Consider the following 26,677-nt stretch of genomic DNA (forward strand, 5'->3'; position numbering starts at 1 on the left):
GCATGCTGATAGCCTGGTATGCTAACAGAATGGAATGTGGAGCTCATGTATTCATAGTTTGATTCTGATATCTCCCCTATCCCAACACATGCTCTCTCCACTGAGTAATAGAGACTAAAAAAGTATAGTTACTTCAGTTTCAGGAACATCATTCACATATAAGCTATAGTTAATACATATTCTGCTGATTCATGTATTCAGTGTACACTGTGCGTCCATCACTATATAAGACCTTTACATGCTGCCTTTCCTTCCAGTGAACTTAATTTTACTGGGAAGAAAAGACTTAAATAAAACATTAGGGAACAGTTGTTAATTCTAGCTCCAATCTTAAATATTTTCAGCATAAAACATTTTAGTGGTAAGCTATTCAATTTCTGATATTTTATCACAAATAAAAATATGGTAACTCACTGTTCCTTGTTTTCTGTTATTTGAATAAAGTAGAATATGCATCTATTCATACTAAGGGAACTTTTGTAATATAGCATGGAGATGCTGGAAATACAATTTTTATTTAAAATTTTAGAGTCAGACAAGAGAGAATAGAATTTGTTATAAGGTTTTAGTTTTGTTACCCTTTAACTGTGTGTATGAAAATACAACATCATTATTTTGGGGGTTTTTTGGGGGGAGGGGTGAGAAAAACATTTTGAAGTCATTTTAATTAATATGTGAATTAAAGTCAAGGCAGAGTGAGATCTGAATTAGTTTTGATTAGAGACTAAGAAGGCGACTCTTTCCTTCTCCAAAAATTTTAATTCATTCTTTGCAAAACCAACAGGAAGTCAGTTATTTGGGTAGCCTGAATTTGAGAAAATAATGTCATGCTGGAAGAGGATAACTATAAAGTAGTGGAGACGTGTGTGTGCATGCTCACACACACACACACACACACACACACACACACACACATTCACCTAATCACCTAGGATTTGAACCCTATCTAGACACAGAGAATCTAACAGATTAGAAGTTTTTTGCTTATTCTTATACGAGTCATGGCTGAAGCTGGGTCTGCAGGCTGGGACAGTAGTTTTCATTAGCAGAACACTTCCTTCAAATGAAACCTTATGCAGAATCCCCTACATAAAACAGATAACTGTGGAACTATTTTAGTTGAAGGATGGAGGTGGGTTGGGGGCAAAACCCTGGCACCTGCCTTTCCATGGTGGCTCCTGAGTCACTGTGTGGAATCCTAAGGTTTGAAAACCATTGATTTAAGGCAGTGGTTCTCAAACTTTGGCATACATCAGAATCAGCTGGAGAGCTTGTCAAAGCAGGTTGCCTGGTCGGACTCCCCAGTAGCAATGTGGCCTGAGTGTGCATTTCTCACATGTTCCTAGATGATTGCTGCTGCTGCTGCTGCTGCAAAGACTACTCGTTGAGCACCACTGGTCTAGGGGATCCATGTAGATGGGCTTCTAAGGGGTCCTGCCTTTTTCAACATCCTGGGACACAGTGAAGTCACATCAGAGAGGTAGTGAGTTCCAAGTGGGAAAACAGCTTTAGCACCCATGGGTTTAGTTGTCCAGGATGGAATTTAGCCTTGTTAGATTTTCTTTTCACCTTGATTTTTGTGCACATAGCAGAATGTGTATGGACAAAGGTGTGTCCTAGCTGTCAGAATAGGGCTCTAGAAGTTTCTGGGCCTTTGTAGTACAAGCTGAGTCTGTGGCAACTTCCAAAAATAACAGTGAAAAAATCAAATCTATGGTTTTATCTTTTTAAATTTCAGTTTTTTATAAAACAATCCAGTTCTAAATTTACAGGCTGAACAAGGGTTCCTTCTCACTCCTGCATCAGTTCTGCAGTTAATCGGGTACATTGCTGGGTGAGTTTTGCCATCTAGAGGTGTGACTGACTTTGTACTCCACCTGTTCAAGTAACTTAACGTTCCATTTCCCGTGGATTTGGAGTTCCATCAGATTCCTTCATCTTGGACAGCCAATGTCCTCCTGTTGTTGCAGGTGAACAGTGAAAATGGAGTCTGGAGTATAGCTGCAGGCCAGGATTATTCCCTGTTTTTAGTGGATACCGAAGACTTCCAGCCTGGATTATGTTACAGTGGCCGACAGGACCCGACAGAAGGTGACAACCTTCCAGAGAATCACAGTGGTACTAAGACTCCAATACTTCTCTCCTGTAGTAAGGTGAACAGGAATTGGATCCTAAGGCCCACATTCTATAACACATGAGAAGTCTCTTGTTTCTGTTGCTTTTGTATGGTATGCCTGTTATTAAGTGTCTCTGACTAATGTATTTAAAATTGCAAACCAACTTGCCATCCCCCTTCTCTCCTTATCTCCTTTTCCTGCCTTATTTCTTTCCACAGTGTGTATCATCATACCACACACTACATAGTTTACTTATTTTGTCTATTGTCTGTCCTCCCTTTTACTGTAAGATTCATAAGAGTAGGGGTTTTAGGCTCTCTCATTTACTGTTGGATCCTCATAGTAAATATTCTATATTTGTTGAATTAACACCCTCACATAGGGATATTAAAATACATATTTCACAGCGAAGTCTTCTGACTGTGTTCATGGAGTCCTCAGAGATGAATCAGAATAGAAATTGAATAGATGAATTTTTAACTGTAAGTGGGAAGTAAAAATTGCAGGGGCCTGAGGTGGGCTCGTGGCAGACCTGACAGGCCACAAACAGTGCTCTGTTTCCCATCACTTCCCCTCTTTTCTTAGCTTTTCATTTTGTTTACTACTGTTTCCTCATTTTTCCTTCGTTGATCTGAATTTCTTTGCTTTCCTACTTCTTACCTCTTTTTCATAAACATAAAACCATTGGTCTGTTTCTGGTTTTCTTTTTCCCCACTTCAGTAATTCACACCCTCAAAGTGATACACTGCAAGGAAATTAACCCTCAAAGCTAGTACATTCTGGATTTTTTATTCTTCCTGACTAATATATCCTATGGATTGTTTTTTATCCTTTGTGTTGGTTTTTATGGCTAAATATATAAGCTCTGAATGTATATAGGGGTGAGATCTTTCTTGCTAAAGGTAACACTGGCCAAGATTTGGTTCTTGACCTATATTAGACTGTTATTCCAGACATACTAATTGACTCTCTGTAGTTCTTGACCCTGACTCCACATTCCTCATTAAAGATTCCACAGTCCAGATACAGGATGAAATAGGCTGATGAAAGAGATGAGACTCAATATGTGTCTTTAGTTACCATGGGCTGTTTATAGTCTATTGGCCTGCAGCTTGGTTGCCTACTTTAATAAGGATATGTGACAAAAGACATCAAAAGTTTTTATTCAGTGGTGTCATGAATAAATGACAAAATCTCCTTTTAAAGAAAACCCCTTTCTGTTGTACTTTTAAAAGATAGCTCCTAGATCGTTGATATTTTGACATATAGCATAGAGATCCTCTCTGCTCTCATCTATTTCATGCAAAAAGGGGTCCTGAGGCATGTGTCTGTATCATTTGGATCTCTGTATATTTAGAGGGTCTGTGGTTCTAACCACATGTAAAATGAAATAAAAGGTGTTGTGGCAATAAATAATAGTATAGATGTATATAGTTATATATAGATCATGCTATAGGTATATAACAACAATGTACTGGTAAACCAGCCCTAAAAATCAAAATAAAACCAAAAGCTCTGATTTATAGTGCTTTCCAATTTTTTCTGGTAATTTCTCTATTGCCACTTTCAAACTACTAACGATTTAATAAGCAACTTGCTGCAAAATTCCTGCATTGGCTCTCACCAGCTGATATCAGCCAACTTCAGTGCCCAAATTGCTACTAATCAATTATATTTTATCTTTAATCTTTTTCTTTTCCTGTTTTAGCTTGGATATATAAGCAGAGTGACAGCAGGAAAAGACAGCTATCTAGCCTTGGTGGACAAAAACATTATGGGATATATTGCCAGTCTCCATGAGTTGGCTACTACAGAAAGACAGTTCTATTCAAAACTAAGTGATATCAAGTCTCAGATTCTGAGGCCTCTTCTCAGTTTAGGTAAGTAGAACCTCCCCCCTCCCCTCTTTCCACCCACTCAATTATCAGGACTCTTGTTTTATCTGTTTTTTCTATATCACAAATAAGGAAAACTTTTTGTTTGAGTTGTACTCTTCTCCTTTCTTTCCAGTCTCTTTTGTGCACAGGTAGTCAACAACTTACAAACTATTTCCACTTTGCCAATAGCCCAGCTGCCCCTATCCTTCCACCCCCAGAGCTCCTTTCACTTGTGGAAGTAGAAAAATGGAGCTCTCAGAAGATTCATGGCAGAGAGGCAGAACAACTTTGGGAAAGTTGATCCTAGGAGTCAGACTTCTAAACAACACTTCTAGCCCCACTAGTCCTAAGATACCTTACGTTATATGCTACCCAAATTTTTCATTTTCTTTGTTCTGGTTCTTAGAATTTTATCAAGTAGAACTTCATCTGGATTTATAAGTAGTCTCTAAAAATGTGGATAACTGTAAGAGTGTTAAGGGTCTTACCCAACATTAGCAGGAATTGATTAAATCTGATCCCTTTTCTTAGCTGTAATCAGTTACAAGAGAGATTGAAGGTAAGGAGACAATATGGGGAAAATAGATTACGATAGTCCTAGATGGAATGCTACTGTCCAGATATACTAGGGTATAGCATATAGACCCCTCTTGGGGTATCGAGGAAGTTAGAAAGGAATGCAAAATGGAGATGGGGGTGGGCTGTTAAAGGTTAACTTCCCGTAGTTCAAAAATTTTTCAGGGTTTGGCCCTACACTCAGAAGATAGACAGGATGTTTTTTTTTTTTCTCTTTCTTTCTCCTGAACTCCTTGACCCCCTGTGTGGACACAGAATTCAGACCAATACTGTAGTACTTAAGTTCTTCCTTGTTCGTACGTCATTTTTCCACTTTAAGGTGACGTTGGCTTGTGTAGGTCAGCCCATTATTTTTAATGGGAAAACGTCTACTTTTCTTTTTTTTTATTTTTTATTGGAGTATAGTTGCTTTTACTTATTTATTTATTTTTTAATTGGAGTATAGTTGCTTTTCTATTTTTCAAACACCTAACTTACAGTCTTTCCAAATTCAATCCCTTTGTAAGTTGGGGACTATCTGCATTTGTTTTTGTTTTTAATATGTTTTGCTTTTTGAAATGTTGTAGAGTTCCTGTTCTATAAATTCCCCTCCAGTGGGTGGGCTCAACACCCCAGGACTTTGGCAAGGGATATGGAAGCAATCCAAGCTGGAAGCTTCCTGGATTGCTCTGAAAGGAAAGTGAAACTTGCCCTTTTCCTGTTCTGATTCCTGATTTCTTTGTTGGTTTTAGCTGGTCTGCTCATCAGCCTCACTGCTTGGAGAAAAGTCCTCCAAATTGGGAGCTTTGGACTGGGAAAAAGCAATAATCTCCTGATGCCCTCTGTAAAGTTAAGAGTGACCAAGGCAGTCTGATTTTTGGATTGCTTTGTCTGCAGTGAAGGGTTGGGCTTGTCCAAGGGACAGGTAGAGCAGAAGTCAGTACAAAAGTTGAAAGTGTTAACCAAGCTATAGCTATAGAAGTGAGTTTAATTCCTGGCTGTCACTAACCAGTTTTGTGAAATTAGATAATTCACTTCCTTTCTCTTGGCCTTAGATGACTTATCTTCAAAATGAGAGGAGAATTGGATTAGCACAGTGGTTCTCAAATTTGGCTGGTCTTCAGAATTACTGGAAGGCACTTTTTTAAAAAAATATATCCATCGGGGGATCCTAACTCTGGCCTCCTGAGTCAGAATCTGTAGGGTCCTGTGAATGTTTTTAACAGGTTCCTCAAATGACTGGCTACCGTGATCTCTGAATTTGCCTTTTTTTTTTTTTTAAACACTGATTATTTAGGCTCCATAGTTGAGAGTACATCTCAACATGTTAAGTATTTTTAGAAGAGGGAAATTCGTAATCTTGGTCATAAAAAAGTATTCAGATAATGAATCTTTCGGTTATGTTATCATCATCATCATCATTTTGTTCCAGAAAACTTGGGCACTGCAAGTACAGTCCAGCTATTGCAGGAGGTGGCAAGCCGGTTCAGCAAGCTGTGTTACCTAATTGGTCAACATGGAACCTCGCTGAGCAGCTTCCTTCAGGGGATAAAGGAAGCCAGGAGTTTGGTCATCCTGAAGCATGCAAGTCTCTTCTTGGATAGTTATACAGAGCAAGTATCCAGTCCTGTGTCATGTTGAGTCTCTGCAGGGTTATTCTGCCAAGGAGAACAGTTCCTTAATCAAAAGAGACTAGATTAGGGAGAGTGCTATAATATAAGGTAATAGAAATTGCAAAGCAGCGTTTTAATCTTAAGACAACTATAGTTCTGCATTGCTAAAAATTTTAGTTTGCTCTAAGAGGGGAAAAAAGATTTCAATATAATGCATTCTCAAATTTCCTTCTGTATTCTAGCAGAATGATTGACAGTGTACTTAGTTTACAAAAAAGTATTATAATAAATATGGTTCTTTGGAGAACAACTTTGTTTCCTGAAGTAAATTATACTAAAATTTGAGGAAATAGGTAACTAAGCAATTATTTTAAGACCAACTGTTGATTGTAAATATGGAGCTCTTCCAGTGCCTGCTTTTCACTGTTGTGTACATGGAGAGTTTAAAGACCAAACTACCTTTAAAATAACGATATTTTTGTAATAAAACCTAAGATAGTGATCCAAGGTTCTTTTCATGTTTTTCAAGTAAAATATCCCAACTGTATTTGAAATTTTAAGTATTTCTCACTTTTTCTTATGTGAGGCATAATTTAAGTGTTATTTTAATGTTTATTAGGTCCTGCTGTTGATCTGAAGTGTAGATTTTAAAGTCACCCATAATCCTACCACCAGAAATAACCATTGTTAATAATCTTAGTGTATCTCCTTTCAGACTTAAGGCATATATGTGCAGATAGATGTATGTGATTTTAGGTCTAAGCAAAATTAAATATATTTGAAGCTATGGTCTGGGAGGAAATACCCTGATTAGAGTCTTTTAAGTCATCATATTTCAGATATAAAAAAAGTAGCATAATATGATACGAATTTACTTTTTTAAACTAGATTTTTTTGTGTGTGAAAGTTTCAGCTTTTACTAGTATTAATTTTCCTTTTTTGACTTGTACAGATCTCATAATGTATTTCTTCTTTTTCTGCTCTGATACATCAGGACTTATGCTTGGAAATGCTTTTATTTTGATACCTTGGGCTTTTTTTTTTAGTGTAATAATGTATTCATATAGATCAGGCAAGTAAAAAAATCTTGATTTGTTTATGAATTTTTAAAATTATTATTATTTTTTAGAAGATGTTGGGGGTAGGAGTTTATTAATTAATTCATTAATTTTTGCTGTATTGGGTCTTCGTTTCTGTGCGAGGGCTTTCTCTAGTTGTGGCAAGCAGGGGCCACTCTTCATCGCGGTGCGCGGGCCTCTCACTATCGCGGCCTCTCTTGTTGTGGAGCACAGGCTCCAGACGCGCAGGCTCAGTAGTTGTGGCTCACGGGCCTAGTTGCTCCGTGGCATGTGGGATCCTCCCAGACCAGGGCTCGAACCCGTGTCCCCTGCATTAGCAGGCAGATTCTCAACCACTGTGCCACCAGGGAAGCGCACAATATTTTTAATTGTGGTAAAATAACACATAACATAAAATTTACCACTGTAACCATTTTTAAGTGTTCAGTACCTTGGGCTGGTTTTAGTAGGAATTTGCCTTCTCTCTCAAAGTCAATTGATTCCATTTGCCGGCCCAGGAGTATGAAAGAAATGTACATGGTGCAAAGCAGTATTTCAAGACTTATTCTTTAACTGTACATCAATACTTAACCAACATTTTCTAACCCTTTTTCACTTAAGCTCTTTTAACATATTTTCTTACCTTCTCTATTGTTTATTTCTGAAGACTTAATTGGGAAACCTAAAGAGAAGAGTAGAGAAAATTTTTATTAAAAATCCAACATTTTAGTCATCTCTTCTCATGTTTGTTAAGTTACCAAAGTAAAATCTACCAAGTTAATTCTCGCATCTTCTGCATAACTTTAGGCGTTTTAAAAAAATTCTTATTAACATATTTACTGAAATGGCTTTTTTCTCCTGACTGTTGTGATCATGTAACCTGCCCTTCTCTTCACTCCTTTACAGTTCATGAATGTTAGCATCACAAAAGTTCTGAAACTCGCTGATGAGATTCCGAGAAGTATCTATTCCAGATGCATGTTCAAAAACTGAAGAGCACATTTACTTTTTAATACTAATATACATGTGTTTTCTTTTTTGCTCAAGGTATTGCACATCTATTACAAATTTCCTGGTTATGGGAGGATTCCAGCTTCTTGCTAAGCCTGCCATGTAAGCAAATACATACTTTACAGTTATTATTCTAACAACCAAAGATCACGTTTTATAGCATTCTGTGTTTTTGAGTGCCCAGGAAAAGCTTTGACTTGGTCCTTGTGCCAAACAAATCAAAATGTAGACTTTCACTAAATCTTATAAAAGATAGATGTTATTAGCTCCTTATTATCATTGGAAGTAGCATGGTATTGAAAAAGCCACAAGATCTGGGTCCTTCTTTACTGCTACCACTGATTATCCCCAAGACTTTGGACAGCTCTCCTCACCAAATTGAGCCTAACTTTTTTTCTCTGAAAAATGGGAATGTTCTCTCCCCAGTTGTGAGGAACAAATATTATGTGATGGTACAGAGAAAAGTGCAAAGTGTTGCACAAATGGAAAGTTTTCGCATTTAGTCTCTGGATAAGTAATAAATATAAAGGCCCCTTGCATGAGCCAGTCATTCTGAACTGTGTAGTTTCTCAACAAGTGTTGACCCAGCAAGAAAGACAGGTTTAAAAAATCAGTTATATTTTAATAGTAAACATTTCAAATATATACTCACAACCAAGATTGAAGTTTAAACCCAGATGTCAGTGTTTTGCCATGTTTGCTTTTGATCTTATATCCTAATAGAAAGAATAGTAATGACTGTGTCTCATTTCTGGTTTTAAAGGGAATGCTTTTAATATTTCACCATTCAACATGATTGCCTTAGGGTTTTGGTAAATATTATTTATAGGGTTAAACAGCTCCCTTCTAAAACTTGAAGAGCAATTGATTTTTAAAAAATGTTAAATATCCTTGAGTTCCCAAGGTAAATTCAGTGCTCTTTATGTATTAGTTTTTTAATACATTTCTGGATTCAATTTGCTAATATTTAAGATGTTTGCATTTATGTGAATATGATGTTTTCTTTCTCTTCTGAACTTGCCCAGTTTTGGTAAGAGGATTGTACTAGTAATTATAAAATGAGTTAGCGAGCTTCCTCTCTTTTTCTATCAAAGTACAGATGAGGATTATCTGTACTTTGAAGATTTGGTAGAAATCATCTGTTAAAAAGCATGGTCTTCAAGGGAGCATTTACTGTAGGGAGTTTTTAAGCTACTATTTGGTTTTTTTAATGAATAGGTCTGTTCAAGTCTTTATTTCTTCTTTCAGCTTCAATTGTTTATACTTTTCTGGAGAATTGTTTCAAATTTATTGGCATAATATTTTTGTCATTGTCTTAAGATGTGTTCACGTCTATAATTTGTTGTAGCTCCTATTTTTCATCCCTATTATTATTTATTTGAGCCTTTTATCTTTTTATCTTGGTCAGTCTTGTCAGCAGTTTACCCTTTTTTGTTACTCTTTTCAAAGATTAAGCTGTAATTAATCCTTTCCTTTCTTTGTTTTCTGTTTCACTAATTTCTGTTTTTTATTTCCTTCTACTTCATGTTCACCTGTTCATGTCTTCCAACTTGATGAGTTTAGCATTTAGTTCATTAATTTTTCAATCTTAATTTTTCTAAAGTGCTCATCTAAGGCTATAAATTTCCCTCTAAGTGTTGCTTTAGCTGTATGTAAAAAGTTTTGATCCATTTTGTTTTTGTAGTCACTCAGTTCTAAATATTTCTCTGCTTTCCATCATGATTTGACTCATGTCACGTGCTCATTCATTTCCAAAATATAGGGGTTTGGCCTTATTTTTTTAATGACAGGTTAAAGAGTGTTATATTTTAAACTTATGTAGTAATTTTTAAATCCTTGATCTTGCTATTTTGTTTAATATTAATATTATGACACCGCTTTCTATTCTTTTACTTTTTAGCCCTTCTGTAATGTAACCTTCCTCTAGCATTTCAGAGTCGAGTTCTCAAGGGTTGACCTGATTCCTTGTTAGAGCAGCTAAAGCAAATGACATAAGTGAAAGCCTCTTGCGAGAGCCTGGACAGGTGGAAAGCAATTAATGAACTCTGGGTGACTCTGAGCTATGGAAGCAGATATTAAGTTTGGATTTGGGCAGCATTTCCTAAACAGTGGTTCATGAACCCCAGGGTTTTACATAGTTAAAGGCAGTAATGACATTCTTTTAACTTCTATTTACAAAATCAGTAACTTAAGTTACTTTAAGGTATTCATTTAAAAAGAGAACACTTTGAGAATCTCTAGAGTATAGCTATTGAGCCCATTGGCAGTTAGTGAATTTGCCTAAGCTTTCATCACTTAGCTGGTTTATCACTTAGCCATTCACCTCAGGCTAGCCTGGTGGTTTGATCATCAGATATATATTTTTTTAATATTGTGGTAAAATATACATAGCATTTATCATTTTAACCATTCCTAAGTGTATGGTTCTGTGGCATCAAGCACATTCAGATGTTGTGTAAGCCACTGTCTCTACACAAAACTTCTCATCCCCAATAAAAATTCTGTACCCATTAAACAGAGACTCCCCCCACCCCAGCCCCGGTAACCTCTACTCCCTGTCTCTATGAATCTGCCTGCTCTAGGTACCATATAAGTGGAATCATAGTAGTTGTCCTTCTGTATCTGGCTTACTTCCCTAAGTATGTTTTCAAGGTCCATCCATGTGGTAGCGTATACCAAAATTTCATTTCATTATATGTCTGAATAATATTCCATTGTATGTATATACCACATTTTGATTATCCATTCATCTGTCAATGGACACTTGGGTGGTTTTTACCTTTAATATATTTATTTTTTGAGTAACAAGTGCAAACCTAGCCATATAAGGAAAGAGCAATATTGCCACTATTGGATTCAAAGCTCCCAAGAGGAGATAAGCTAAACAGAGTAGTTCAGGTTTTCTGAGAGCATACTAGGGCCCCTTTTGGGAAAGTCTACAGGCAAGAACTTGAGTGAGTCCAGAAAGGTAATAGGGATTTACAAGTGTTGGAACATTTCTGGTCTAGTACTGGGCATCCAGAAGAAATGTGGTCAGAGGGAGTATGTGTTCACCATGTACCACCTCCATCTCTCAGGAGCAGGTCAAAGCAGAATACTTCTGTAGGGTTAAATAAGTTCCCCCAGCTGATCTCAGCAATAGGATGTGGTGGAGGAAGTAGGAACATCCAACAGGCCAATATAAACAAAAATCTGGACCATGTTCCTCGGGGCACGCTCTCTTAATTGCATTATAAAACAGTCCACTTTGTGCCGTTGAACTTATGGGTTCCTGGAAATTATTACATATTTTTCCATCTTTCTAAGATAATATTTTATAATTTCTGAGTTAAACATCTCTATTCCATAGTTCTCTAAGGGATTATAAAATTATTCATTTTTGCTTTATAGTCTTGTGTGACATTGTTCTGTCTGAAGCCTTGTAGCTGAGAATTGTAGTGTAGTGCTTGTAAAGCAGTCAGGGTGGTACCTGGCACAGAATTATTGTTAAGTGACAGATAATGAGTATTACTCTGTTCCACCGACTCTTACTACTTTACAGATCTTTTAAGTGTTTTAGTCTGTTGAGCATAGTCTCAATGGGTCACTAATCAGCCTTAAAATTTGCAGTAAAATGTTAATTATGAACTTATATATAATTGAATATAAAAACTAAATGTTGGCTTCAGTTTGAATGCTTTTGATAATGTCAACATTAAAATCTGCACATGTAATTTGCTTTACTGTTTCCTGTTAATTGTAGTACTGGTATCTACAGCTTTTTGTTACTGTCCTGTAATAAACTCTTATTAGATGATAAACAATTTTAAAAAAAAGAAGAAATTAGAAGTATTTTAATATTCCACGCCAATTCTGTTAGAGCAAAGAGCTTTGTTTTTTCCTCCAGTATTTCTGTGTAGCACAACTAATTAGAGCAGTTAGTCTTGCCATTTATTGCTGTAACTTCTGGCTTGGAAATTAACAGGTAAATGTGTCAGCTGGTCTCCAGTTATTCCCTGAAACTGTGGGATGTATGATTCATTTCCTAGAACTTCAGGCACAAGCCTGTGATTAACCATCTCTATTACAGAGTTACTATTGCTACCATTTGTTACTTTTTATACCCCCAAATCCCATTTTATAGGCAGGGAAATTCTTTTAATTACATCTGGTTTATTTCATTGTATTAATCTTCTGGTGCTTTCTTTCATAGCGCCTAAAAATGTACATTTTGAAAAAAGTAGTATCAAGTGAAATATTTCTACTCAATATCATGCATGTCGTCAGTACCAAAATGATTAACTGAATCCCTGTTTTTCTCTACCTTCAGTGATTTCCTAAATAAAAACCAGGAACTATTGCAAGATTTATCAGAAGTGAATGATGAAAACACCCAATTGATGGAAATATTGAATACCTTGTTTTTCTTGCCAATCAGACGACTTCATAATTATGCCAAAGTTTTGCTAAAGCTTGCTACTTGTTTTGAAGTGGTAAGCTCTCATGTATACCTCCTTTGGACACTTGGGAAGTCAAGGATCATAGTTTGTTTGTTTGTTTGTTTGTTTGTTTGTTTGAATTATGCTACCCCAAGATCTGGAACTACACTAATTTAACATTTATAATGTGTCTAAATTTATTTTTCTTCAGGGAAATGAAAGAAGAAAGTATGACTGTAGGTATATCTAGGGTTCTTTGCTATAGATTCAGTTTCCTCTCAGGACCTTAACAAGATTAATTTTATTCATTTTATGAAAGTCTAAAGTTGAGACCCAGTTGTGCTACTCTTTCAGTAGTTGTCCAAGTTTGAGTACATACTGAGTACAATTACACAGAACTGTTTAAAACCCTGGCTTCCTATATAATGACTCACACTTGTACGGCAGTGGCATTAGCACCTAGCCTGGACTCATGATAGACTTATGCCAGGTATTTGGGTCACCTTGGCATATGCTATGAGAAATCACAGTGTTACAAGATTTTCTCAAATGTTAATGAGTTCACTTTCTGTATTAAATTAGTTAGGTGGAGTCCTAGAAAATTAGCACTGCTCTAGGATATGGGTATATGTTAAAGTTGGTTCTAAGGCAGTCACCTTTGAAATTGTACTGAAATGTGTTGTTTTATTTTGTGTCCATTCTGAAGGGCTCTAGAGAAACCATAATGATTCTAGAGTTTCTTATAGTTCAGGATTTTTCAAATCTTGGAATCTATCTCCTCCTCTGGACAGATATTGTCTCCAGAGTGATCTAGGAATTGATGTGGCCTTTCTACGTTTAATCCTACTGTGGTCTTGTGGGTCTGTTCTTTTGTCTGATTTCAGTGTTACCCCAAACTGATCTATTTCAGCTATGAAGGTTTGAGCTACACAAATATCCCAATGAGATACAGATTTCACTCAGTATGTCCTTAATTAATCAAAAATCAGCTAGATCAGCTTGGAATTGTTCAGAGTCTGATACTGTACTGTTTCCAGTCTGAAGAGTCCTAATTCTGTGTAAAAAGTCTACACTCTTTTAGTTTGGAATTAAAGGCCCTTCACAGTCTGATACTCTCTTTTGTTTCTAGCCTTATAGTCTACCCTGTGTCCTACATGTTAGTTCAGATTCCCTGGATATAGTTCTCATATGCTTTATATTTCCTCTATCCTCATTATGGGAAACCTTCAAGGCTTGAGTCAAAAATCTTTTTCTCATGAAAATGAAGCCCTCTCTGACCATACTCTACTCCTTTCCCTGCCCATCTCTTATTCCTTTCTCTGTGTTTTGCTAGTACTTTTTGTCCCCATTATTTTCTTATCACATTATGTCGGTGATCCTCAGCCAGGGTTGGGGATCAAAATCGTCTGTGTTTTTCAAAACACGTGGCTATGTTCCATCACTGCGAATTGTTGTTTAGTAAGTGTAAGGTATAGCTGAGACATTATATGTGTATAAAATTATTTAAATAAAAATAATACCTAATATTTATTAAATGCACTCCATGTGCCATGTACTGTTCTAAGCATGTTATATATATTCATTTAATCCCCACATCGACTCTGTGAAATAGATATTATTACTATCATCCCCCTTTTTCAGATGAGAGAATTGAGGCATAGCTGAGAATTGGTAGAGCTAGAATTCATATCAGAGCATTCTGGCTCCAGAGTCTCTTCTTTTGACTATTTTACTATATTGTCTCTTCCAGTAACCTATTAACAAAACCAGTGTATTATTCTGGTATGTTATATGTTTTTCTGTCTTCTCTGCCTAGTTATAAGCTCCCAGAAGACAAAGATTGTGCCTTACTTATTTTTTTATCCCTAGCATTCAACAGAATATTCCATATGTAGTAGATACCATTAAATATTCCTTAAATGAATGGAAAAAATGGATATGAATGACTGAGAACTGTGGAATGTAAAGTAATTACGAATGTGAGGAATCATCTTTTCATCTTACCTTCTCCTCACTCTCCACAAGACACTGCAATTATACCCTATCCCGTGGTTGATTCTCAAAGCTTGGTCACAGACACCGGGGGGTTCTAGAGACCCTTTCAGGAGATGGCAGGATCAAACTGTTTTCAGGACAGTACTAAGACATTTGCTGATTACACTGTGTTGTCGTTTGCACTGATGGTGCAGAGATAAAGATGGGTCAAACTGCTGGCTCCTTAGCATGAATCAAGGCAGTGGCACCAAACTATACTCAGTCATTTTGTTCTTTGCTGGCATGTACTTGCAGTTAAAAAACAAAATAAACAAACAAAAAATTGCCAATTTCACTTAAAAAACATTCTTGGTAAAGCAGTAAAAATTATTAATTCTTTTTAACATCAACCACTGAGTATACATCTTTAAAAAAAAAAGAGAGATATAATTGACATATAACATTAGTTTCAGGTATATAACATAGTGATTCAATATATGTACATATTATGAAATGACCACAGTAAGTCTAGTTAAATTTATCACCACACACAGAAATACAACATCTTTTTAATATTCTGCATGATGAAATGGGGAGTACACAGAAAGCAGCTCTGCTGCATCCCAAAGTATGAATGTTTTTCAAGGAAAAGCACAAGATTGAGATCGTTGAGTTGAAAGCTGCCTTTTTCTTTTAAATGTGGAACGCTTCACGAATTCGCACGTCATCCTTGCTCAGGGGCCATGCTAATCTTCTGCTTATCGTTCCAATTTTAGTATATGTGCTGCTGAAGCAGCACTTTTTTTTTTTTTAACTTGAAAGAACAATTGACAGATAAACTGTGGTTATTCAGACTTGGGTATTTGACAGATACTTTCTCAAAAAAGGGGATTAAATGAGCCTGTCACTTCAAGGAGAACAACTGACAGTATTTGTTGCCAATGATAAAATCTGAATTTTTAAGCAAAAATTAAAATGTGGAAAACGTGTGTATCACTGCAAGCTTGGCATTTTTCCAATATTTAAAGACTTTCTGATGAGATTGGTGACGATTTAATGTGCTTTTTGATACAATAAAATGTATCAATATTTGGAAGATCTGCATAATTCACTGAACCAGTATTTTTCAAATGTCCAATTCACACGTTATAAAATCATGCATAGGTTTAAAAAAAAAATCTATTCAAAATGTAGGATAGACCAGTGAATTTTAATGTAACAGGATACAAAGAGTTTGATGTAGTTTCAGATTCCACATTTTAGCTACTCTTTAAGAAACTACCACTTAACAAGTTTTGGTATAGTTTCAAAGGAGAATATCCACAATTATATGAAATGGCTATTAAAATCCTCCTCCCTTTTCTGACTAAATATCTTTAAAAGGAAGATTTTCTTTATTTCAAATAAAGAATCTTAACAGATTAAATGCAGTGGCAGATATGAAAATCCAGCTGTCATCTTTTAAGTCAGATAATAAAGAGATTGGAAAAGATGTAGAACAATGCCACTTTTCTCCTGAAACATTTTTTTGTTTTGGAAATTTTAGTTATTTTTTCATTAAAAATGTTATTGTATTTGAAGTGAGTTAATAAAGATATAAAGTTTTTTAAACTTTATTCTCTGATATGGTAAATATCAGGAGATAATAACCCACAGAAGCAAAACAGAGAGATCCTGAGACCAAAACCCCTGAGAATTCCTGGCCTATCCTGAGTTCTCTGCTGCTCTCCTCACTGATAACTGTCAGTGTATATTTCTTTTCCCCTTGAGTTCTCCCCCTATTTCATATGTACCTGTATGTGGTAGGATTTTCTGGAACCAGTCTTCTTTTTCCTCAGCTCCCTTTAGTGTACCATATCTGTTCTTAGGCTGGCTTCCCTCCCTAAATTATTACTACATATCTAAACCACACTGAGTCTACAAATTCTGGACAATTGTTTTATATTCTTTTTTCCCTCCTTAATTATTGGCCTCTAGACATCTCCAGAATACCAGAAACTGCAGGATTCCAGTTCTTGTTATGAGTCTCTTGCTCTCCATCTCGGCAGGAAAAGGAAGGAAGCAGAATACACACTGGGTTTCTGGAAGACCTTTCCTGGAAAAATGACGGTAAACTGTGCCAATTGTTGATATCCCAACAAACAGCAGGCTTATCCGTAACAGCTGCCATAATTTTCTCGGTTTCTTACTTATTTATGGTAATAATGCTTTAATGACCCCTTTTCTAAGGGCAGCTAAGGACCACAGCAGTGGGGGCTTTAAATATCAACACCTTCCCTCATGGCTAGGAATCCTTTCTGAATATGTCTCTCCCTGTTTTGTTTGTTCCTATCTTTTTATTTTCCTTTGGGCACTGATTTTGTGAAATGTTTGGATCCCGTCTGAATTTAGGTTTAACACCAAGCTAAGCTGTGACCAACAAATTCTCCTTAATGTCATTTGTATCTTTATCATCTTCTCTTTGCAGAAAATAATTTTGATACTTCAATTTTCTATTTGTTTTTAATACCAGGATTCCTTGAGGAAGCCAGAGCGTCGACTGCTGTGTGAGAGCAGTAACCGGGCCCTGTCACTGCAGCATGCTGGGAGGTTTTCTGTGAATTGGTTCATTCTCTTTAATGATGCCCTAGTCCATGCCCAGGTATGCTGGATTCCTAACCTTAAAAGAGGCCCTGGAAGGTGCAGTACTATGAGTATTTAATTAATCGTAGTATCAGTTTATTTTACAAACTATTATGATTTTACTGAAACTCTTGAGTAAAAGAGACTGTTTAGCTTGCTTTTGTGGTACCGGCCAGATTTCAGGGAGCTTTTTTAGTTTCCAACTTGAAAATGAGTGTCAGCCCTGAAGGGGTCCTTGCAGCAGACATGGCGAGACCATTGGGGTTAGTTATGTTATGGCGACTATGTGACTGAGGTGGACTTAACCATTTGAAAGGGGTTCTGCAGCAGCGACCCCAGGGCCCACATGGGCTTTCTCAGATGTGTCTCCATGTCTTTATTTCAGTTCTCCACACACCATGTTTTCCCCTTGGCCACACTGTGGGCAGAGCCACTTTCTGAAGAAGCTGGTGGTGTGTAAGTGTCCCCCCAACCTCATTCCCTTCCTCTGTTACTTAGCCAGTTTGTTTCCTTAGACATGAATAAAATGGGAAGGCTCAGGAGGCCTCCCCATTCTGCACAAGAAGGCTTACCCTCCTGGTACGTAGGTAGTAAGTGCCCTGCTGTGAAGAGCATGACAAATCATGACAAGTGGTGGAAGGGCTTCTCCGTTGTTCTCATCCTCATAGTTTAACCCAGAGAAATAACTGTGTCCTTTTCCCACCGTGGAAACCACACCCAGAGCATTGAATATATTTAAATTTAATTGACTTCTGATCCCTTTGAAATAAACAAGTTGCTTTTCATATTTGAGGATTGATGTTGTAATGACAGGTTGTCATACTTACTGATCTTTATCCTTGTGAACATTTTAGGAATGGCCTAAAGATAACTACACCCGAGGAGCAGTTCACTCTCATTTCATCAACACCCCATGAAAAGGTTAGTCCATCATGGTATTTTCTTTCCATCTTTGGCCTGGCTCTTTCTGTCTCTTATGGTGGTAAGAAAGAAAGAAAAATTGTTCTTGCTTGTCTAATGATCCATAATTATGTCTGATAAATCTTCATTAAACCAAGACTGTAGAATTTTGTTGTTGCTGTTCTTTATTTTATTTTATTTTTTTATACATCAGGTTCTTATTAGTTATCTATTTTATACATATTGGTGTATACATATCAGTCCGAGTCTCCCAATTCATCACACCACCACCACCACTTTCCCTCCTTGGTGTCCATACGTTTGTTCTCTACATCTGTGTCTCTATTTCTGCCTTGCAAACCAGTTCATCTGTACCATTTTTCTAGATTCCACATATACGCATTTAAATATGATATTTGTTTTTCTCTTTCTGACTTACTTCACTCTGTATGATGGTCTCTGAGTCCATCTGCATCTCTACAAATGACCCAATTACCTTCCTTTTTATGGCTGAGTAATATTCCATTGTATATATTACCACATCTTCTTTATCCATTCGTCTGTCGATGGGCATTTACGTTGCTTCCTAGTACTGGCTATTGTAAATAGTGCTGCAATGAACATTGGGGTGCGTGTGTCTTTTTTTTTTTTTTTTTTTTGCGGTACGTGGGCCCCTCACAGCCGTGGCCTCTCCCATTGCGGAGCACAGGCTCCGGACGCACAGGCCCAGCGGCCACGGCCCACGGGCCCAGCCGCTCCGCGGCATGCGGGATCCTCCCCGACCGGGGCACAAAGCCCCGTCCCCTGCATCGGCAGGCGGACTCCCAACCACTGCGCCACCAGGGAAGCCCCCCATGTGTCTTTTTGAATTATGGTTTTCTCTGGGTATATGCCCAGTAGTGTGATTGCTGGGTCATACAGTAATTCTATTTTTAGTTTTTTAAGGAACCTCCATACTGTTCTCCATAGTGGCTGTATCAATTTACATTCCCAGCAATAGTGCAAGAGGGTTCCCTCTCCAGCATTTGTTTGTAGATTTTCTGATGATGCCCATTCTAACTGGTGTGAGGTGATACCTCATTGTAGTTTTGATTTGCTTTCTATTTTGGAGATGAATCCTTTGTCCATTGATTCATTTGCAAATATTTTCTCCCATTCTGAGGGTTGTCTTTTCGTCTTGTTTATAGTTTCCTTTGCTTTGCAAAAGCTTTTAAGTTTCATTAGGTCCCATTTGTTTATTTTTGTTTTTATTTCCATTACTCTAGGAGGTGGGTCAAAAAAGATCTTGCTGTGATTTGTGTTAAAGAGTGTTCTTCCTATGTTTTCCTCTAAGAGTTTTATAGTGTCTGGTCTTACACTTAAGTCTTTAATCCATTTAGAGTTTAGTTTTGTGTATGGTGTTAGGGAGTGTTCTAAGTTCATTCCTTTGCATGTAGCTGTCCAGTTTTCCCAGCATCACTTATTGAAGAGACTGTCTTTTCCCCATTGTATGTCCTTGCCTCCTTTGTCATAGATTAGTTGACCATAGGTGTGTGGGTTTATCTCTGGGCTTTCTATCCTGTTCCATTGATCTATACTTCTGTTTTTGTGCAAGTACCATTTTGTCTTGATTACTGTAGCTCTGTAGCATAATTTGAAGTCGGGGAGCCTGATTCCTCCAGCTCCATTTTTCTTTCTCACGATTGCTTTGGCTATTCCAGGTCTTTTGGGTCTCCATACAAATTTAAAATTTTTTTGTTCTAATTCTGTAAAAAATGCCATTGGTAATTTGATCAGGATTGCATTGAATCTGTAGATTGCTTTGGGTAGTACAGTCATTTTCACAATATTGATTCTTCCAATCCAAGACCATGGTATATCTCTCCATCTGTTTGTGTCATCTTTGATTTCTTTCATCAGTGTCTTATAGTTTTCTGAGTACAGGTCTTTTACCTCCTTAGGTAGGTTTATTCCTAGGTATTTCATTCTTTTTGTTGCAGTGGTGAATGGGATTGTTGCCTTAATTTCTCTTTCTGATCTTTCGTTGTTAGTGTATAGGAATACAAAAGATTTCTGTGCTTTAATTTTGTATCCTGCCACTTTACCAGATTCATTGATTAGCTCTAGTAGTTTTCTGGTGACATCTTCAGGATTCTGTATGTATGGTATCATGTCATCTGTAAACAGTGACAGTTTTACTTCTTCTTTTTCCAATTTGTATTCCTTTTATTTCTTTTTCTTCTCCGATTGCTGTGGCTAGGACTTCCAAAACTATGCTGAATAAGAGTGGTGAGAGTGGACATCCTTGTCTTCTTCCTGATCTTAGAGGAAATACTTTCAGGTTTTCAGCATTGAGAATGATGTTTGCTGTGGGTTTGTCTTATATGGCCTTTATTATGTTGAGGTAGGTTCCCTCTATGCCCACTTTCTGGATAGTTTTTATCAGAAATGCGTGTTGAGTTTTGTCAAAAGCTTTTTCTGCATCTATTGAGATGATCATATGGTTTGTTTTTTTTTGTTTGTTTGTTTGTTTTTATTTATTTTTTTATGTGGGCCTCTCACTTTCGTGGCCTCTCCCATTGTGGAGCAGAGGCTCCGGACGTGCAGGCTCAGCAGCCATGGCTTACGGGCCCAGCCGCTCCGCAGCATGTGGGATCTTCCCAGACTGGGGCACGAACCTGTGTCCCCTTCATTGGCAGGCGGACCCTCAACAACTGCGCCGCCAGGGAAGCCCGATCATATATGGTTTTGATTCTTCAATATGTTAATATGGTGTATCACATTGATTGGTTTGCATACATTGAAGAATCCTTGCACCCTGGGATAAATCCCACTTGATCATGGTGTGTGGTCCTTTTAACGTGTTGTTGGATTCTGTCTGCTAGCATTTTGTTGAGGATTTTTGCATCTATATTCATCAGTGATATTCATCTGTAATTTTCTTTTTTTGTAATATCTTTGTCTGGTTTTGGTATCAGGGTGATGGTGGCCTTGTAGAATGAGTTTGGGAGTGTTCCTTCCTCTACAATTTTTTGTAAGAGTTTGAGAAGGATGGGTTTTAGGTCTTCTCTAAATGTTTGATAGAATTCACCTGTGAAGCCATCTGGTCCTGGACTTTTGTTTGTTGAAAGATTTTTAATCACAGTTTCAATCTCATTACTTGTGATTGATCTGTTCATATTTTCTATTTCTTCCTGGTTCAGTCTTGGAAGGTTATACCTTTCTAAGAATTTGTCCATTTCTTCCATGTTTTCCATTTTACAGGCATAAAGTTGCTTGTAGTAGTATCTTATGATGCTTTGTACTTCTGCGGTGTCTGTTGTAACTTCTTTTTCATTTCTAATTTTATTGATTTGAGTCCTCTCCCTCTTTTTCTTGCTGAGTCTGGCTAATGGTTTATCAATTTTGTTTATCTTCTCAAAGACCCAGCTTTTACTTTTATTGATCTTTGCTATTGTTTTCTTTGTTTCTGTTTCATTTATTTGTGCTCTGATCTTTATGATTTCTTTCCTTCTACCTAACTTTGGGTTTTGTTTGTTCTTGTTTCTCTAGTTCCTTTAGGTGTAAGGTTAGATTTTTTTTTTGGCAATTCAAATTTTTTTACTTAAAGTTATTATAAAATATTGGTTATATTCCCTGTGCTATACAACATATACTTGTAGTTTATTTATTTTATATGTAGTAGCTTGTACCTCTTAATCCCCTACCCTTACCTTGCCACTTCCCCCTTCCCTCTCCCCACTGGTAACCACTAGTTTGTTTGGTTAGAGTGTTTATTTGAGATTTTTCTTGTTTCTTGAGGTAGAATTGTAATGCTATAAACTTCTCTCTTAGAACTGCTTTTGCTGCATCGCGTAGGTTTTTGATTGTCGTGTTTTCATTGTCATTTGTCTCTAGGTATTTTTTGATTTCCTCTTTGATTTCTTTAGTGATTTCTTGGTTATTTAGTGATGTATTGTTTAGCTTCCATGTGTTTGTGTTTTTTATGTTCTTTTCCCTGTAATTTATTTCTAATCTCATAGCGTTGTGGTCGGAAAAGATGCTGGCTATGATTTCAATTTTCTTAAATTTAGCAAGACTTAATTTGTGACCCAAGATGTGATCTATCCTGGAGAACGTTCTGTGTGCACTTGAGAAGAAAGTGTAATCTGCTGTTTGTGGATGGAATGCCCTATAAATATGAATTAAGTCCATCTGGTCTATTTTTTCATTTAACGCTTGTGTTTCCTTTTTAATTTTCTGTCTGGATGATCTGTCCATTGGGGTAAGTGAGGTGTTAAAGTCCCCCACTATTATTGTGTTACTGTTGATTTCCTGTTTTATAGCTGTTTGCATTTGCCTTATGTATTGAGGTGCTCCTATGTTGGGTGCATATATATTTATAATTGTTGTATCTTCCTCTTGGGTTGATCCCTTGACCATTATGTAGTGTCTTTCCTTGTCTCTTGTAACATTCTTTGTTTTAAAGTCTATTTTATCTGATATGAGTATTGCTACTCCAGCTTTCTTTTGATTTCCATTTGCATGGAGTATCTTTTTCCATCCCCTCACTTTCAGTCTATATGTGTCCCTAGGTCTGAAGTGGGTCTCTTGTAGACAGCATATACATGAGTCTTGTTTTCGTATCCATTCAGTGAGCCTGTCTTTTTGTTGGAGCATTTAATCCATTCACATTTAAGGTATTTATGGATATGTATGTTCCTATTACCATTTTCTTAATTGTTTTGGGTTTGTTTTTGTAGGTCCTTTTTTTAAAAAAATTAATTTATTTGATTTATTTATTTTTGGCTGCATCGGGTCTTTGTTGCTGCGCACAGGCTTTCTGTAGTTGTGGCGAGTGGGGGCTACTCTTCCTTGCGGTGTGCGGGCTTCTCATTGCAGTGGCTTCTCTTGTTGCAGAGCATGGGCTCTAGGTGCCTGGGCTTCAGTAGTTGTGTCATGTGGGCTCAGTAGTTGTGGTTCATGGGCTCCAGAACACAGGCTCAGTAGTTGTAACGCAAGGGCTTAGTTGCTCCGCGACATGTGGCCTCTTTCCAGACCAGGGCTTGAACCTGTGTCCCCTGCATTGGCAGGTGGATTCTTAATCACTGCGCCACCAGGGAAGCCCTGTAGATCCTTTTCTTCTCTTGTGTTTCCCACTTAGAGAAGTTCCTTTAGCATTTGTTGTAGAGCTGGTTTGGTGGTGCTGAATTCTCTTAGCTTTTGTTTGTAAAGCTTTTGATTTCTCCATCGAATCTGAATGAGATCCTTGCCGGGTAGAGTAATCTTGGTTGTAGCTTCTTCCCTTTCACCACTTTAAATATATCATGCCACTCCCTTTTGGCTTGCAGGGTTTCTGCTGAGAAATCAGCTGTTAACCTTATGGGAGTTCCCTTGTATGTTATTTGTCATTTTTCCCTTGTGGCTTTTAGTTATTTTTCTTTAATTTTTGTCAGTTTGATTACTATATGTCTCAGCGTGTTTCTTCTTGGGTTTATCCTGCCTGGGACTCTCTGTGCTTCCTGGACTTGGGTGGCTATTTCCTTTCCCCTGTTAGGGAAATTTTTGACTATAATCTCTTCAAATATTTTCTTGGGTACTTTCTCTCTCCTCCTTCTGGGACCCCTATAATGCAAATGTTCGTGTGTTTAATGTTGTCCCAGAGGTCTCTTAGGTTGTCTTCATTTCTTTTCATTCTTTTTTCTTTATTCTGTTCTGTGGCAGTGAATTCCACCATTCTGTCTTCCAGGTCACTTATGCATTCTTCTGCCTCAGTTATTCTGCTATTGATTCCTTCTAGTGTATGTTTCATTTCAGTTATTGTGTTGTTCATCTCTGTTTGTTTGTTCTTTAATTCTTCTAGGTGTTTGTTCTTTAATTCTTCTAGGTCTTTGTTAAACATTTCTTGCAGTCTTCTCGATCTTTGCCTCCATTCTTTTTCCAAGGTCCTGGATCATCCTCACTATCATTATTCTGAATTCTTTTTCTTGAAGGTTGCCTATCTCCACTTTATTTAGTTGTTTTTCTGGGCTTTTATCTTGTTCCTTCATCTGGTACATAGTCCTCTGCCTTTTCATTTTGTCTATCTTTCTGTGAATGTGGTTTTTTTTCCACAGGCTGCAAGATTCTAGTTCTTCTTGCTTCTCTGTTGTTGTTCTAGTGTAGCAATTTCAAACATAAAGCAGTTTATTTCAAGAGCCAATCAGTATTACTCAATAAGGAGAGTATTAGGAGTCAGAAGTTTTTTCACACCAAGGAAAGCTAGCAGGATTTAAAGCAGTGCTTGATGAGTTGTTGCCTTAAGCTTACTGAAATTTACTTTTTGCTCCTAGACAAAGTGGCTCCGGGCTATAAGCCAAGCTGTAGATCAGGCTTTGAGGGGGATGTCTGATTTTCCACCTTATGGAAGTGGCAGCAGTATTCAGAGGCAGGAACCACCCATTTCACGCAGTGCAAAATATACTTTCTACAAGGATCCTCGCCTAAAGGATGCAACCTATGATGGACGCTGGCTTTCAGGGAAGCCTCATGGCAGGTGAGAATGTTTACAGTTGGATTTATGCCTGGAGTCAGGATGGTAGTCTTAGTACTGCAAAAGTACTGATTATCAGAAACATTAATTGACATGTATTATTCTTTACTTATGCATTCCAGAGGGGTTTTGAAGTGGCCAGATGGAAAGATCTATTCTGGCATGTTCAGGAATGGCTTGGAAGATGGGTAAGAACTTCATGAACATGAGTGTAAATTCAACTACAGACTTAAATTATGTTATTTTGTGTTTAGAGTTATCTTCAAGACAGTTGGTAGAATTTTGCTTTGTGCTTTTGGAAGTGGATTAGGGCTTATAATGGACATGTATGAACATGAAGAGAGCTAGGAATCCAGGGTGCAGCCTTGATTTGTCTAGAATGAATCACTTACCTTGACAGCTGTGTTATCTCAGGTTACACAGCTTCCATCTGTTGATGTGAGACTGTGTTTTCTATCCATTTCTTAGTTGTAAAGACTGAGGACTTTGGGTAATGTTGATGTTGAGATTGTTGATATAGAAGTGCCCCCTTTACACAAAGGACATAAAGAAATTTTCCTTTCAGTAGTTTTAATTCATCTTTAATTTCTGTGATCTGTTGAAGGGAAAATCTTCTAAATGATATGGTATCCTAAGGTACTCAAATGACACTATTTTTATATAAACTTATGTTTTCTAACACTGTAAATATATGGCAGTGAAGTATTTTGTATCATGTTAGAGAACTGATATATTTTACTATATCAAAAGATTATAATATAAATTGTGTAGGTGATTTTTTTGTGTGTGTGATAATATAAATTTTTATGATGTCTTTTAATCTCCATTTAATTGAATTTCAGAATGAGAAGAGATTTGAGCTAATCTGATATACCCCCCTTATTACACAGTTGAGGGAGCTGGGTACCTGGATTTACCCAAGGTGATGCAGCTAATTAGTGGTGGAAATAGGCCTAAACCACAGGTTTTCTGTTTTTCATTGGACTTGGGATAAAACACCTAATTGATCTGTGTAGTGGTGTTGATGTCCCACTCGTCTAAGACTTGCCACATAGCTTAGGTAATAGATAACAGCTTAAACCAAGACCCCATTTACCCCTTTCCTCCTCTAGGTATCAACAGATCTTTTCTCTGTTCTTGTTATATTTGCCAGTGTATACACATAAAAGGTGAATATGGCATAATGCATTTTAAGATGTTTTTATTCCCCTTGGCAGGTATGGAGAATACAGAATCCCAAACAAAGCACTGAACAAAGAAGACCATTATGTGGGCCACTGGAAAGAAGGAAAAATGTGTGGTCAAGGAGTCTATAGGTAATAGCATTAGAAATGTTGCTGGACTGGTTGGTGTTGCTTTTTCAAAGAATCATTTAAACCTAAATGTTTGTGTAGCCAAAGTTTCCAAGCAGTAAGTTTTATTTATTCTTCTTATGACTGAAGCTATATAGAGTCTTCTTTAAAAGGTCAACCTCTCATCTATCATAAGATGAAAATATTAGGTTATTATTTAGTTCTTCACAAAACTGTGTAAACCTTGTAAACCATAACTTTCTCATAGAATCTCCTAAATATCTTGCTTGTAAATTTATCTTATATTTACTGCATGACTCTGATATGGACAAAGCCTGTCATTCTTTCAGAGATGACTCAGTATTTCATTTTCCCGTAAGGGACTAAATACACATTTTTCCCCATGTTAACACAAAATACCGCCCACAACATCTTCAACTTCTTAGACTCAGTCATTCAGAAATGAGATTTTTATCTCAAGCCAAAATAATCTTGAGAAAGGAAAGCGGAGCTGGAGGAATCAGGCTCCTGGACTTCAGACTATACTACAAAGCTGCAGTAGTCAAGACAGTATGGTACTGGCACAAAAACAGAAATATAAATCAATGGTACAGGAAAGAAAGCCCAGAGATAAACCCACGCACATATGGTCACCTAATCTATGATAAAGGAGGCAAGAACATACAATGGAGAAAAGACAGCCTCTTCAATAAGTGGTGCTGGGAAAACTGGACAGCTACATGTAAAAGA

At 37.1% G+C, this 26,677-nt stretch overlaps 1 protein-coding gene and 1 non-coding gene across 6 annotated transcripts in view; one reads left to right on the top strand and one right to left on the bottom strand.

The window, feature by feature from the left end:
• The window catches only part of ALS2 (alsin Rho guanine nucleotide exchange factor ALS2), an 87,375-nt gene that overhangs the window by 39,377 nt on the left and 21,321 nt on the right, over positions 1-26,677 (top strand). For all 5 annotated transcript variants that reach the window (XM_032637747.1, XM_032637745.1, XM_032637744.1 and 2 more), the window contains exons 9-20: positions 1,971-2,153; positions 3,826-3,997; positions 5,982-6,162; positions 8,268-8,333; positions 12,541-12,703; positions 16,601-16,732; positions 17,136-17,264; positions 17,631-17,701; positions 18,100-18,166; positions 24,436-24,638; positions 24,758-24,823; positions 25,853-25,951. In XM_032637747.1, coding sequence (XP_032493638.1) covers positions 1,971-2,153; positions 3,826-3,997; positions 5,982-6,162; positions 8,268-8,333; positions 12,541-12,703; positions 16,601-16,732; positions 17,136-17,264; positions 17,631-17,701; positions 18,100-18,166; positions 24,436-24,638; positions 24,758-24,823; positions 25,853-25,951 — 1,532 coding nt within the window. The remainder of the gene's footprint in view (positions 1-1,970; positions 2,154-3,825; positions 3,998-5,981; positions 6,163-8,267; positions 8,334-12,540; positions 12,704-16,600; positions 16,733-17,135; positions 17,265-17,630; positions 17,702-18,099; positions 18,167-24,435; positions 24,639-24,757; positions 24,824-25,852; positions 25,952-26,677) is intronic.
• On the bottom strand, positions 15,317-15,422 carry LOC116757262. The gene has a single exon (XR_004350909.1). It is a non-coding gene; the product is annotated as a U6 spliceosomal RNA (small nuclear RNA).

The sequence above is a fragment of the Phocoena sinus genome, chromosome 7 (assembly GCF_008692025.1).
Source record: "Phocoena sinus isolate mPhoSin1 chromosome 7, mPhoSin1.pri, whole genome shotgun sequence".
NCBI lineage: Eukaryota > Metazoa > Chordata > Mammalia > Artiodactyla > Phocoenidae > Phocoena > Phocoena sinus.